At 41.2% G+C, this 12,739-nt stretch overlaps 1 protein-coding gene across 7 annotated transcripts in view; it reads right to left on the bottom strand.

Moving 5' to 3' along the window:
- Positions 1-12,739, bottom strand: part of HHAT (hedgehog acyltransferase) — a 348,767-nt gene that overhangs the window by 308,990 nt on the left and 27,038 nt on the right. For all 7 annotated transcript variants that reach the window (XR_004433737.1, XM_033196750.1, XM_033196753.1 and 4 more), the window contains one exon: positions 1,406-1,473. Coding sequence is in view for 6 of the 7 variants with exons in the window: in XM_033196750.1 (XP_033052641.1) it covers positions 1,406-1,473 (68 nt within the window). In the remaining variant the exon portion in view is untranslated. The remainder of the gene's footprint in view (positions 1-1,405; positions 1,474-12,739) is intronic.

Genomic DNA, 12,739 nt, shown 5'->3' with positions numbered 1-12,739 from the left:
AATTTCCTCATCTCTGAGGTGGGTACAATACTACCCACATTACATTCTCACTAACAATCCTAAAAAGAGCTTATTTAAAGAAGAGCCATCTAGAAATGGATGCCACGGATGAAAATTCAATTTACATCTAAGTTTTCATGGAAGTGTCTGGTGGGTAGAGCAAGGAAAGCCAAGAATGGCACCCCATGCAGGGCAGGATACTCTTCCTAGTTCCAGACAAACATGGGCCTTGTATCTTATGCATGGCTCTGTACAGAGCTGGGAGAAAGGAACGGCTTACCCTAGCAAATCAAAATGGAAATTGAGCTATATTTGTTACAATTCGAGTAAGATCTGCAACTTTCAACAGGAGAAAAACAGAAGTACAGGCAGTGCCCAACTTGGACATGAACTGTCTTGCAAAAGTTCACTCACAAGCAGAATGTTCAGAACCTGGAATGCAAGGTGTCTTTTATGTCCCAAGCCAGCTCACAAAAGGCTGATTGAATTTATGATTTATTTGGTATATTACATACTTAAAGTAAAAATAGAAAACAACACAAAACAAAAAAACAAACAATGCTCTGATCACATTTTAAAAACATATAAAAATACTTAGAAAAACAAATATGCAGCCTATAATTAGCCTTGACCCGAAGCCCACACCATGAGCTGGGCCCTGGACCCTCCACGGTCCAAGTCGTAACTGAAATGGGGCCCTAAGAAACTGAGTGGAGAAGAATGAGAAGAACTCCAGCCTCAAAGGGACAGGGGTTCTGGTGGGAGAAAAAAGTAGTCAGGCATCTCTCAACTGGAAGAGAAGGGTGTGGTACCCTACCCAGAATATATACTCTAGCACAGACGTGCTACTGGTCACATCTAGAAAGACACGGGTATGTGAAAGAACAGTGGCCACTCTGCCTGCTACCAAAGTAGACAAAATACAAAATGAGCTGCTGCTGAAGACAAGCGAGCCAGCACCCTGGCACCGCCCCACCAGAGGGAGGAGGAATGTGAATTCCCAGCACGCTGTGCAGCAGCGTGAACAGCCAGGGACACTCAGGCCGGAAGGAAGATGTTTCTGTAGCTGCCAACAGTCAGTGTAGGAGTGTCCAGGGGCCACATGTGATTCTGATGGATCTGGCTTGGTCAAGAAGGAAGTTTCTGAGCTTTCCAAAAGTGAACTGTCCTAACTGATAAGGTTAATCACATTTCTGGTATCTTCAGAAGAGAACAGGGGACAAAAACATACAGACCCTGGGAATGCCTTCCCCAACACAGCACACTCACACCTTTACAGCAGAAAGGACGCTTCATTCCAGATTGTTGCTGAATACGATACCTGGATCGACTCCAAATACAAATGTGATGTGAAATATTGAAATCAGGTTTGAAAACTGAGATTTTTTATTCATCCACTTTGTACCTTCTTTAATCCTCCAAATAAAGTATCAGCCTCCAGCTCAAATTCCTGGTCCAGCTCCTCTTCATGTTCTGACCAAAAAAAACAAAAAAAAGTCTTCGTTAGTCACAAATTTAAACAAAACTGGGTTGGCTGAAGAGCTGAAGCACTAAAGGAATTGGACTATGTCCTGGAAAAGCAGCCGGTGGACTAAGCTGCAGGCACGGAAACATACCACACTCCTTGACCCTGCTTTCCAGTGTTCTGTGACCTAAGTTCCTGGAAATACGTAGAGCCACTGATGGAAATTTGGATTGTAATAAGGGTCACAAAAGGAGAGAGCAAGGGAGAAGAGTTTCTAACACAGGAAAACATGGGAAGGGTTACTGCAAATGGCCCACGTGCACATGCTGTTAGAAATTTTGGGCCAGGCATGGTGGCTCATGCCTGTAATCCCAGCACTTTGGGAGAACGAGGAGGGCGGATCATGAGTTCAGGAGTTCGAGACCAGCCTGACCAACATGGTGAAACCCCACCTCTATTAAAAATACAAAAATTAGCCAGGTGTGGTGGCAGGCACCTGTAATCCCAGTTACTCAGGAGACTGAGGCAGGAGAATCGCTTGAACCAGGAGGTAGAGGTTGCAGTGAGCCAAGATTACACCACTGTATTCTAGCCTAGGCAACAAGAGCAAGACTCCATCTCAAAAACAAAAAAAGAAGAAGAAAGAAGAAAAAAAAAGAAAGAAATTTTGACACAGACTTGCCACAAAATATGGTGATTGGATCCACTATGATATAATGCTAACAAAATATAATAAAATAGTCATATAATGGTAATGAGCATGTATATAAGTAAACAATACAGTTGATTTGAAACAAAAGATAAAATAATATCTGCAAACACTTCTTGAGGATGTACAATAACCAGACACAGTACAAGACACTAGGAATGAAATGCAACCAGACTGGTGTGGCTTTTGTCTTCCTGGGGCTTACTGTTTACTGGGGAAGATAGACAAACACAGAATAAGAAACTACGATAGTGCTGATGAGTGAACTGATGCAGGAAGGAATGCTGTGGGGGCTGATGCTGAGGTGCGATGTCCTGTAGGCAGCTGCATGGGTGTGGGTGGAGCTCACAGGAATGCTCTAAGCTGGAGATAAAGATTTATGAGTTCTCAGTATAAGGGTGGGACAAAGCCACCAGAATGACTGAGATTCCCCCCCAAAAAAGGACAAAGAGTACATAGACAAGAATGGGGAAATATTAATGTTTATCAGATCAACAAAAGTATAAAAACCACAAGAAACCAAAAAGGAGCTACCCAGTAGGAAATCCAGGAGAGAGTGCTGTCACTAAAATATAATCATGAAATGATGCTGGGTTCAGAGTAGGATCAAGGGGCAGATTCACACACTAGATGCAAACAGCAAGCCAAGCGTCAGACCACAGGCAACATTTAGGAACAATACAAAAGGGAGGGGCTTGCACACCGGCCCAGGGTACACATGGCACACCTCCAGGAGCCCTAGCTACAGTGCACTCCAAGTGATCTGGGTGTGCCATGGAGGTGTGTGACTGCAGTAGGGCACTGGTCCTCTCTGTGACAGCTGTATGCAAGACCACATTGTGTATGTGTGTGTGCATGCACCTATTTGCGTGTTGCACTGCACACAGACACACAGACTCAAGTCCAAGGGAACAATTGGCAAACAAATGACAAGTTACTGTGATGCAACAAAGAAGTAACAGAAACCTCTGAATTCATTAGGGCAAAGAGAGTACAAAAACTTTCTGCCTCTTCCCTCTTCTGTTTTGGCTTCACTTTCACACAAACTGCAACCTTTAGAAACATCAGAGTTACACGGGATTAAAACAAAGCAAAAACTTAAGCTCTTTTTTTTGGTGCTTCTTTTTTAAGAGTTCATTCAAAAGCAGTGGCATTTATTTACACACTAGCCTCAGATTTCCTGAGGCTGGAACATATCTCCCTCTAGTGGGAGCAAGGAACCCTATGCAGACTGGAGAATGATGACGAAATCTTGCCTAGTGCTGCCCAACAGAAACAGAACATGAGCCACACTTAAAATTTTAAAGTTTCTGATAGCCACAAAATAAAAAAAAAAGTCAAGTTAATTTTACTATATTATTTACTCCAATATAAATTGTATTTCAATATGAAATCAATATTAAACAGTGATATGAGTTATTTTACGTTCCCTTTTTCTAATTTTTTATAATCCTATTTACATGTCATCTTTATTGCACACCTCAATTTGACCTGGCCACATTTCAAATGCTCCCTATCCAGATGTGGCCCATGACTACAGTACTGGACAGCATAGCTCTAGACCAAAAATCCATCCTTGACCAGGTGCGGTGGCTCAAGCCTGTAATCCCAGTACTTTGGGAGGCCAAGGCAGGCAGATCACCTGAGGTCAGGAGTTCAAGACCAGCCTGGCCAACATGGAGAAACCCCATCTTTACTAAAATACAAAATTAGCTGGGTGTGGTGGTAGGTGCCTGTAATCACAGCTACTCAGGAGGCTGAGGCAGGAGAATCGCTTGAAGCCAGGAGGCAGAGGTTCCGGTGAGCCGAGATCACACCACTGCACTCCAGCGTGGGCACAAGAGCGAAATTTCATATCAAAAAAAAAAAAAATCTTTCCTCATGTTTTGGAGAATTCATATATATCACCTTTGCCTCATTTCTTGACACAAATGCTCCCTGACATAAATTTTAAATTCTAAGTTAAATCCATTCATGACCCATTTGGAACTCACTGTCTTCACATTGTCGTAAGTTAGCTGAAAATCCCCAGCTGCAGAATGTAGTTGATACAGAAGAACCTGCGGCAGGACATCTTTCCACAAGTTGCAGTAACCCTCAGAATTTCTGATTATATCTTCTGGTAACCGCCCTTTGGGTTCATTTGGCCCACTGCCCAGACACAGCAGATTTATCAAGACAGAGGAATTGTAATAAAGAAATTCAATTCACACAGAGCTGCCTAAATGGCAGATGAGAGTTTTATCACTACTGAAATCAGTCTCCTGAAAATTTCCCCCAGCCCCACCCCAGAAGAAGTCTCGCTCTGTTGCCCAGGTTGGAGTACAGTGATGCAATCTCGGCTCACTGCAACCTCCGCCTCCTGGGTGCAAGTGATTCTCCTGCCTCAGACTCTCGAGTAGCTGGGATTACAGGTGTGCGCCACTATGCCTGGCTAATTTTTGTATTTTTAGTAGAGATGGGGTTTCACCATGTTGGTCAGGCTGGTCTTGAACTCCTGACCTCGTGAGACTGGTTTGTTGTTGTTGTTGTTGTTGTTGTTTTTAAGGATAATTTGGCAGGTAGAGGGCCAGGGCTGATTGGTCAGGTCGGAGATGAAATCATAGGGAGTCAAAGCTGTCCTGCTGTGCTGAGTCGGTTCCTGAGTGGGAGCCACAAGATCAGATGAGCCAGTTCATCGATCTGGGTGGCACCAGCTGATCCCTCCAGTACAGGGTCTGCAAAATATCTCAAGCACCAATCTTAGGTTTTACAATAGTGATAGTTTTACCTAGGAGCAATTGGGATGGTTTAGAATCTTGTGGCCTCCAGCTGCATAACTTAAGCTTCATTTCTAATCTTATGACTAATTTGTTAGTCCTACAAAGGCAGTTACATTTATAATTTTTGCACAGGCAGTTTTATTCTTAGGGAGGGACCTCGGACGTTCATTCTTTGAGCAGAACTGGAGTTTTTATCCTAAGTCAAACACAGTCAGGCAAGAGGCTGCCACAAACAGAAAAGAAGCCTTCTGTGCCTGGGAATTCTCTCCCCATCACACAGGACTGACTGGCAGAGCCTGCTCTTTCTTCCAGTGCCCTGCTTCTATTTCCCCAAATTCAGTGCTTCACAAAACTGCCTGAGAGCATAGAAATGAAGCAATTTCTGCTGATGAGTCCTGATTACCACGTCAGCTGTTGATTCTTGCCTTCCACAAAAGGATACATCAAAGCTCCATCCTACCTACTGAGTGAGAGGATTTGCATTTTAATCGCTGTCAATGAGCTGTGGTGGTAAACCATTTACTTAAAACCTCTAACTAACCTACCCCTTTTCACTCTCAGCATTTTGATGGGAAATTAATTCTGGGGTGGGTGTAGTAAGAGGGCAATAATCAGAAAGAGAAGAAAACACATACACACACCCTAGTCTGACACAAGACACAAGCCACTGGGAGCAGCACACCCAGTCATGGTGCACGTGCCCCGCTGTTTCTACGCATTGGCAAAACTCCAATCCGCTCCTACTGATTATTTCTCCAGGAAGCCATGAGTATAACAGACTGTGGTAGTCATTGAGAATAGGAAGGGCGGCACAGAAAAGATGGGCTTCTGATGATTGGAGAATTTAGTGGTAAGCAACTCTCAAATATTCATCTGCAGATTATCCTACAGAAAGGGGGTGGTTTTCATGACACTCTGGAGGCCTAGGGGCTCCTTCTTTCCTCTTCCAATTTCCACTTGAGGAATAAAAAAGTGATTTAAAAATAACGCAAGGAAAAGCAAATCATATATGCCAATGGATGTAAAAGGAGACTGCATAAATGTCCTTCAAAACTCCCAAATAGGGCTGCTCATCTGCCACTCACCTGAGAAATTCTGAGTCTGCAGGGGCAGACCACCAGGTGTGTAGTTTGCATGGGAAACTTTAGAGCTTCCGGGAGAAGTAGAAGCAGCCTGAACTGAAATGGAAACTCTCAAGCCAAGAGTGAGCCATAAGCTCTATGCATGTTCAGTGTGTGGGGTCTGACATGGAGCACCAGATGGGGAGCAGAAGGAATGAGGAGCTGTGGAGTGTAATACTAGGACTTGCCCACAAATGCCCTCCAGCCCAGTCTCTGCCCCATGTCATTGTGGGAGGCTTACTAGAAGTCTTAAGAAAGCAGATTATCTGGAAGTCAACACTCCCCCTATGTGAGGATAAAAAAATATTTTTCCTCTAACTTTCGAAGGTTCATGACTGAGGCCCCTGTAACAAAAGGCACATTAACAAGAGAAGAGCATACAAATATATTTAATGTAAGTTTTATATGATACAGGAGCCTTCGTAAGGAAATGAAGACCCAAAGAAATTACTAAATTTGTGTATTTTAATGCTAGGTTTGATGAAGATTGGACAGTCGTGGAGAAATAGATTTGGACAAAATGAGTATGTTCTAATGGTAATAAACTGAGGGGAACTTAGCAAGACCTATTTCTTCTGTGTGATCCTTCATCTTCTGAGATAAGGATGCTCCCTTCCTTTGTGTATAGAGAAGGCACCTCTCAGATGAGGGTTTTATGACCTGCTTCAGGGGAGAAAGGTTGGGAGTAACTTTCCCGCTTCTGCTGTTTTCTCAAATGCCAAGATGCCATGTTTTGAGGTAGTGCTCCTGAACCCCAACACCTACCTGAAGGACCAGTGTCAACCCAGGAGGAAAATGCCAGTGCAAGAAGGAAGGGATAGGCTACAAGACTTGGGATCCATTCCAATAGGAAGACAGTGATTCAACTGTTTCCTAAGACTCTGGCCATAGGTAACAATGGAAACCACAGTCAAATATAATGTGAAGCATCACCAAACAGAATGTTTGGAGCCTTGGCTGTTCCACAACACTCACTGTTAATGCTTCATGACAGGCTGTTCAGTTCTCGGCTCCTACAGAAGTACATTTGGGTCTTTTCACAAAGTCTTGTTAGCTGAAGGGCCCCTGGTGGCCCCAGCCATACTCAGTCAGCTCACCTGGTTCTAAGAGCAAGGACACCTGTTCAAGGACAGGACCAGTGGCCTTTGTTTTCCCACCCTGGACTGGGCTCTCCAGAGTTACTGATCATCTTGCAACCAAATAAGTTCCTCTAATCACAAAAGTCAGTGGGAAAAATTACTTCCAAAAAAGCCCATGCCCCATGAGAGGTTAGCACGTTGCATGAACAATGTAAAAGAAAGAACTCATCTATAAATGAGCTTCTGTATCCTTTATTCATAAATCGAGCTTAGTAACAACGAAAGCCACAGGTTTATACAGAAATAAACAAAAGGTAGAAGGTGAATGTGTTCAGTCAGCTATACTAGCTGTATCCCACTTTAAGAACAACTGTATAAAAACAAAGAAATAGGGAGTAGTGATTCAAATAAATACTTTGCACCATAAAAAGCAAAGGCTCCTTAAATATGAGGGCTCCCTGGTGCTAGAGTGTATTTAAAGAAACATTAACTACAGATATATCAATGAATATTAAAAAAATGAAAAAAAAAAAGCCTGTGACATGAAAATGCAAATCAATGGGAAGCACAATTTCATTTATGAAAATGTCATTAATATGCAACTTTTCAGGAACATAGCTACTTCATAAAAGAAGATGTGCCTGGTCTCTGTAAAATCAGAAGGTTCTAGGGTAGCTGCTTTTCATTAGAAAATAATTTTCACAGGCCAAGCTTAGTGGTTCATGCCTATAATCCCAGGACTTTGGGATTTGGCTTGAGGCCAGAGGTTTAAGACTAGCCTGGGCAACATAGCAAGATCCTATCAACAAAAAAAAAAATAGCCAAGCAAGTATGCAAGTGTGGTAATGTGTGCCTATAGTCCTAGCTACTTAGGAGGCTGAAGTTGGAGGATCACTTGAGCCCAGGTGCTTGAGTTTGCAGTGAGCTAGGATCGAGCCACTACACTCCAGCCTGAGCAACAGAATGAGACACTGTGTCAAAAATAATCATGAAATAGGAAAATATGAATTGTTCAAACTGACTTCAGAATGAAAACATACAAATCACTCTGAAAAGTACTGAAAAGTTTTCAGTGAATAAACTCCCAAAGAGACTTCACGCCTAGACATACTTAGAAGTGAATAACATCAGACACTGATGCAGACATTTCATATACTACTTTGACAGTACCATAATATTTTTTAAAATGGAATCATCTCCAGTTGTTTAATAAAGCTAACAGAATATCAAGACTGAAATTTGGGGATGAGACAAAACAAAATTACAGGCCAACCACTCTCACTTAGAAATCCATATTTTTTTAACCCTAGGGGGAAAAGGATGTTTAAAAATACCATGGTCATGGTAGGTTTGTAGTAGGATTGAATCCGTATGGTTTGCCTTTGGAAAACTGATGACTTTAAAATGTATCAATAGGTCAAAAAAGGAATAGGTACTTTAAAAACAAATAAAATTAAACACTTATTGCCAATTTAAAGGGGCCAGGATTCCTTAACATGAGTTTTTAAAAACAAGTAAGTAAAGCTTGTTCAACCTTTCACTATACAGAGATTTCCATTAAAGTCAGAATTAAAACAGGATAACATTGAACTGTTGTATTGTTCTAGATGTCCTAGCAAAGCAAAAACAAATGAAGCAAAACTACCATCATCATCTGTGGATGGTATTATCTAAATACAAGAACAAGGAAAATCAAATAAGCCAATGGAACATAAGAGAATTCAATAAATTGCTAAAATATAAAATAGATAAACCAAAATAAATACCTTTAGTATAGATCAGAAATAATCAGCTAGGAAATTCGGAAAATATCCCAATCGCAAAAGGAGAAAGGAAAAGACTCAGAAATAATCTTAAGTTTCAGCAGGATCTATTTTGAAGAAGACCACAAACTTTCATTAAGGGAAGTGATGAAAGATTTTGAATAAGCAAAGAAAAAAATATATTCTTGGGTAGAAAGACACATTATAAAAATATCAATTATTTACAAATTAATTTATAAGTTTATTACAATTCTAACTAAAACCCTAATGATTTTTTGAAAGTAGCCAATTTCAAATATATATCTGGAAGAATAAGCCAGTAAGAATAGCCTAAGAAAGATCTGAAAACAAAGAACCAATGACTAATAACTTACTCCTGATACTTAAGCATTTTATAAATCAAAAATAATTAAAACAGCACAGTATTGATGTAAGAATTGATTGAGAAGTCAGTTAAACAGAATATAATAATTTAATATGTGAGGCCAGGCAACCTGGCTCATGTCTGTAATCTCAGCACTTTGGGAGGCCAAGGCAGGAAGATTGCTTGAGTTTAGGAGTTTGAGACCAGTCTCAGCAACATAGATCTTGTGTCTATTTTTGTAAAATGAAAAATAAAAATAAACTTTAAATTTTAACAAAATAATTCAGTACATGATCAAGATTCCATCATAATTATCATAATCACCAGTAATTTACCCAGCACTTTGGGAGGCCGAGGAATTTGAGACTGGCTTGACCAACATGGTGAAAACCCATCTTTACTAAAAATACAAAAATTAGCAGGGTGTGGTGGTGCACACGTGTAATCCCAGCTACTCGGGAAGCAGAGGCATGAGAATTGCTTGGACCCAGGAGGCAGAGGTTACAGTGAATAGAGATCATGCCACTGTACTCAGTGACAGAGCAAGACTGTCAGAGTGACAGAGCAAGACTCTGTCTCCAAAAAAAAAAGACATAATGTTTAGTTACCTATTTGTGAAAAAAATATCACATCATATACTAAATACACTTGAGATGGATTGAAGAGCATTCAACTTGCTGGGAGTAGTACAGAAAAATGGATCTCCTCCTTTGGAAGCGTGAATTGGCACAGCCTTCCTGAGAGCAGCCTAGGTACATCTATTAAGCACCTGAAAAATGTGTGGTTTTACTCTGTAATTCCTCTTCTAGAAATCTTTCTGAAAAAAACAGTCAACAATCCAAACACATTCTTTACAAAGTAAATGAGATAAGCATTCAACTCATGACACTGAAATAAAAAGGAACAGACCAAACCTAAAGAAACAATAAGGAAGGAAATAATGAGATAAGGGCAAAAGTCAATGAGTTAGAAAACAAAAAGAAACGACTGAGAAAATAAAGCCAAATACTGAAAAGATTAGTAAGATTTCTATCACCACTGATGAAAGAAAAAAAAATAGAAGGGAGGAAGAAATGGAAAGAGGAAATGAAGAGAGTGAAGATGATGCAGATAAAATATAAAATAATGAAATAACAAAAAAATTTTAAAATAAAAGTTAAGAGCCACAATATGCTAATCAAACTGAAAACCTATGTAAAGTATATAGATCCCTAGAAAGCTGTAAAATGTCAAAATGGGTACAAGAAGAAATAAAACATTTAAGAACCAATAGGTGGTAAACTGAAATAGTCAAAGACTTCCCCTCCCAGGTGCGTTCTTTAAAAAAAAAAAAAAACACACAAAACAGGTGACTTCCTTCCATCACCAGGATTTTCAATGATGGGAATTCAATAGTTTTTATTCTGAATATTGCATTAAATTGATATGGCCAGAAAAATATATGGTATTCTTTTAGGCAGAGGCATCAGTTCGTTCAAGGCCTATCATACAAGCCTTCTGATGCATGGCACATTGCATTTTCCCATTAAATGTAAACAGAGAGGGGCTGGGCGTGGTGGCTTATGCCTGTAATCCCAGCACTTTGAGAGGCTGAGAGGAGTGGATTACCTGAGGTCAGGAATTTGAGACCAGCCTGGCTAACATGGTGAAACCCTGTCTCCACTAAAAATACAAAAATTAGCCAGGTGTGGTGGCATGCACCTGTAGTCACAGCTACTAGGGAGGCTGAGACAGGAGAATTACTTGAACCCAGGAGGCAGAAGTTACAGTGAGCCGAGATTGTGCTACTGCACTCCAGCTTGGGCGACAGAGCAAGACTCTATCTCAAAAAAATAAATAAATAAATAAAGTAAACAGAGATAAAAAGTTTTATGTCTACTAAACCATAAGGCACCAACCTAATGCAATAGCTGTGGATTAGCCACAGTACTGCAGAGCACCAGGGGCAAGGTCAGCCAGCATAGCAGATCACTGTCACCACCCCAAATATTTCCATGTGACTTCAAGATACTCTAATTTGGTAGAGTTGCAGGGAAGAAGGGGTATTCTGTTGAGTCCCTGCTATGGATTTGCTGAGAGATTCCATTTGACTAAAGCTGTTAAAATCAGTCTGCTGTCCCCAACCACATGACAACCCCGCTACTGCTGATAGAGATAGCAGTGAATGAGATGCCTGCTCTGTGCCCAAGGAGAGTAGCCATGCAGATGCCCACCAGAGACATTTCACTTAACAAATACACTTGGAGCCCCTAGTCTATTCTAGGCAGCACATTTGCTCCAGACACGAATGCCCTAAAAAAGTTCACAGTAGAGACAATTTTTCCAGTGACCCACTTCTACAATGTGGGTAAGTAGCACTTTTTCCTGAATTAGAAAGTGAGATGTGGAACCAAGAAGGCTCAACACTGCACCAGTTAAACATACTTAAGCATGGCATGGGGATCTGGCTCCTGTGAGCTAAACTGGCAAAAGCATTTGAGGAAGACATTTCTTGGGAATGTCGGCACTGACAACAAAAGGAAAGGCATTAAGGATTTAGGAAGCTTCAGGTTAGGGAGTGGTCAGCATGACGCACAGCATGACAGCATCTGGACAGTTTAAGGTGCAGAAAAGTTTTGTACTATCTACAAAGGAACCCCTTGCCCCATTCCCAGAAGCTAACACAACATAAGAAGTAGAGTTGTAGAGTCCTAGGTTTAAGCTTCAGCTCTATTAGTTATTAGATATATGATCTTGGACAAGTAATACTTTTGAGCCTCAGTGATTCATGTGGGTAAAGAAGTATAACACCCATTATAGAAGAGAAACTCCAGGAGGTGGCTGCCATCAGACTCTTCTCTTCCTCCATATGCTGCTCCACCTGTAAAAAGGTGTAGTCTTTCCTCCCCTTCAATCTGGACTGGCCCTATGATTTGCTTTGACCAATAAATGAGGCAGAAGTGACCTGTATAACTTCCCAGGCGGCATGTGCAACAGCTGGAACCCAGCTGCCCTGTTATAAATGTAAGAAATGTAAGCCACATGAAGCCATTTAGAGAGAACCATAGTACTCCACTTGACAGTCCCCAGCTGAGCTCTCAGCTGACAGCCAGCACCAACTGCCAGTCATGTGAGTGAGCCACCCTGGATGAGTGAACCCAATCGAGCCACCAGATGACTGCAGCCCCAGCTGACAATACAGGAAACAGGAGAAAGGCCAGCTGAGTCCAGTCCAGGTATATTAAAGTCAAAATCTCACAGAACACAAAAAATCAATGTAATCCAACACATCAACAGGCTAAAGAAGAATAAAATGATCAAGAAATGCAGAAAGAGCACTTGACAAAAACCAACATCTATTGTGTTGGTTAGTGCTATGTGTCAACTTGACCAGGCCATGGGATGCCCAGATTAAACACTATTTCTAGGTGTCTGTGAGGGTGTTTCTGGATGAGATAAGCATTTGAATCAGATACAGTAGTTTGCCCTCTTTAATG

This window comes from Trachypithecus francoisi, unplaced genomic scaffold (assembly GCF_009764315.1).
Source record: "Trachypithecus francoisi isolate TF-2019V2 unplaced genomic scaffold, Tfra_2.0 Lachesis_group5, whole genome shotgun sequence".
Lineage (NCBI taxonomy): Eukaryota > Metazoa > Chordata > Mammalia > Primates > Cercopithecidae > Trachypithecus > Trachypithecus francoisi.
Note: the sequence above shows the minus strand (reverse complement) of the source record. Positions and strands in the feature narration are given on the sequence as shown.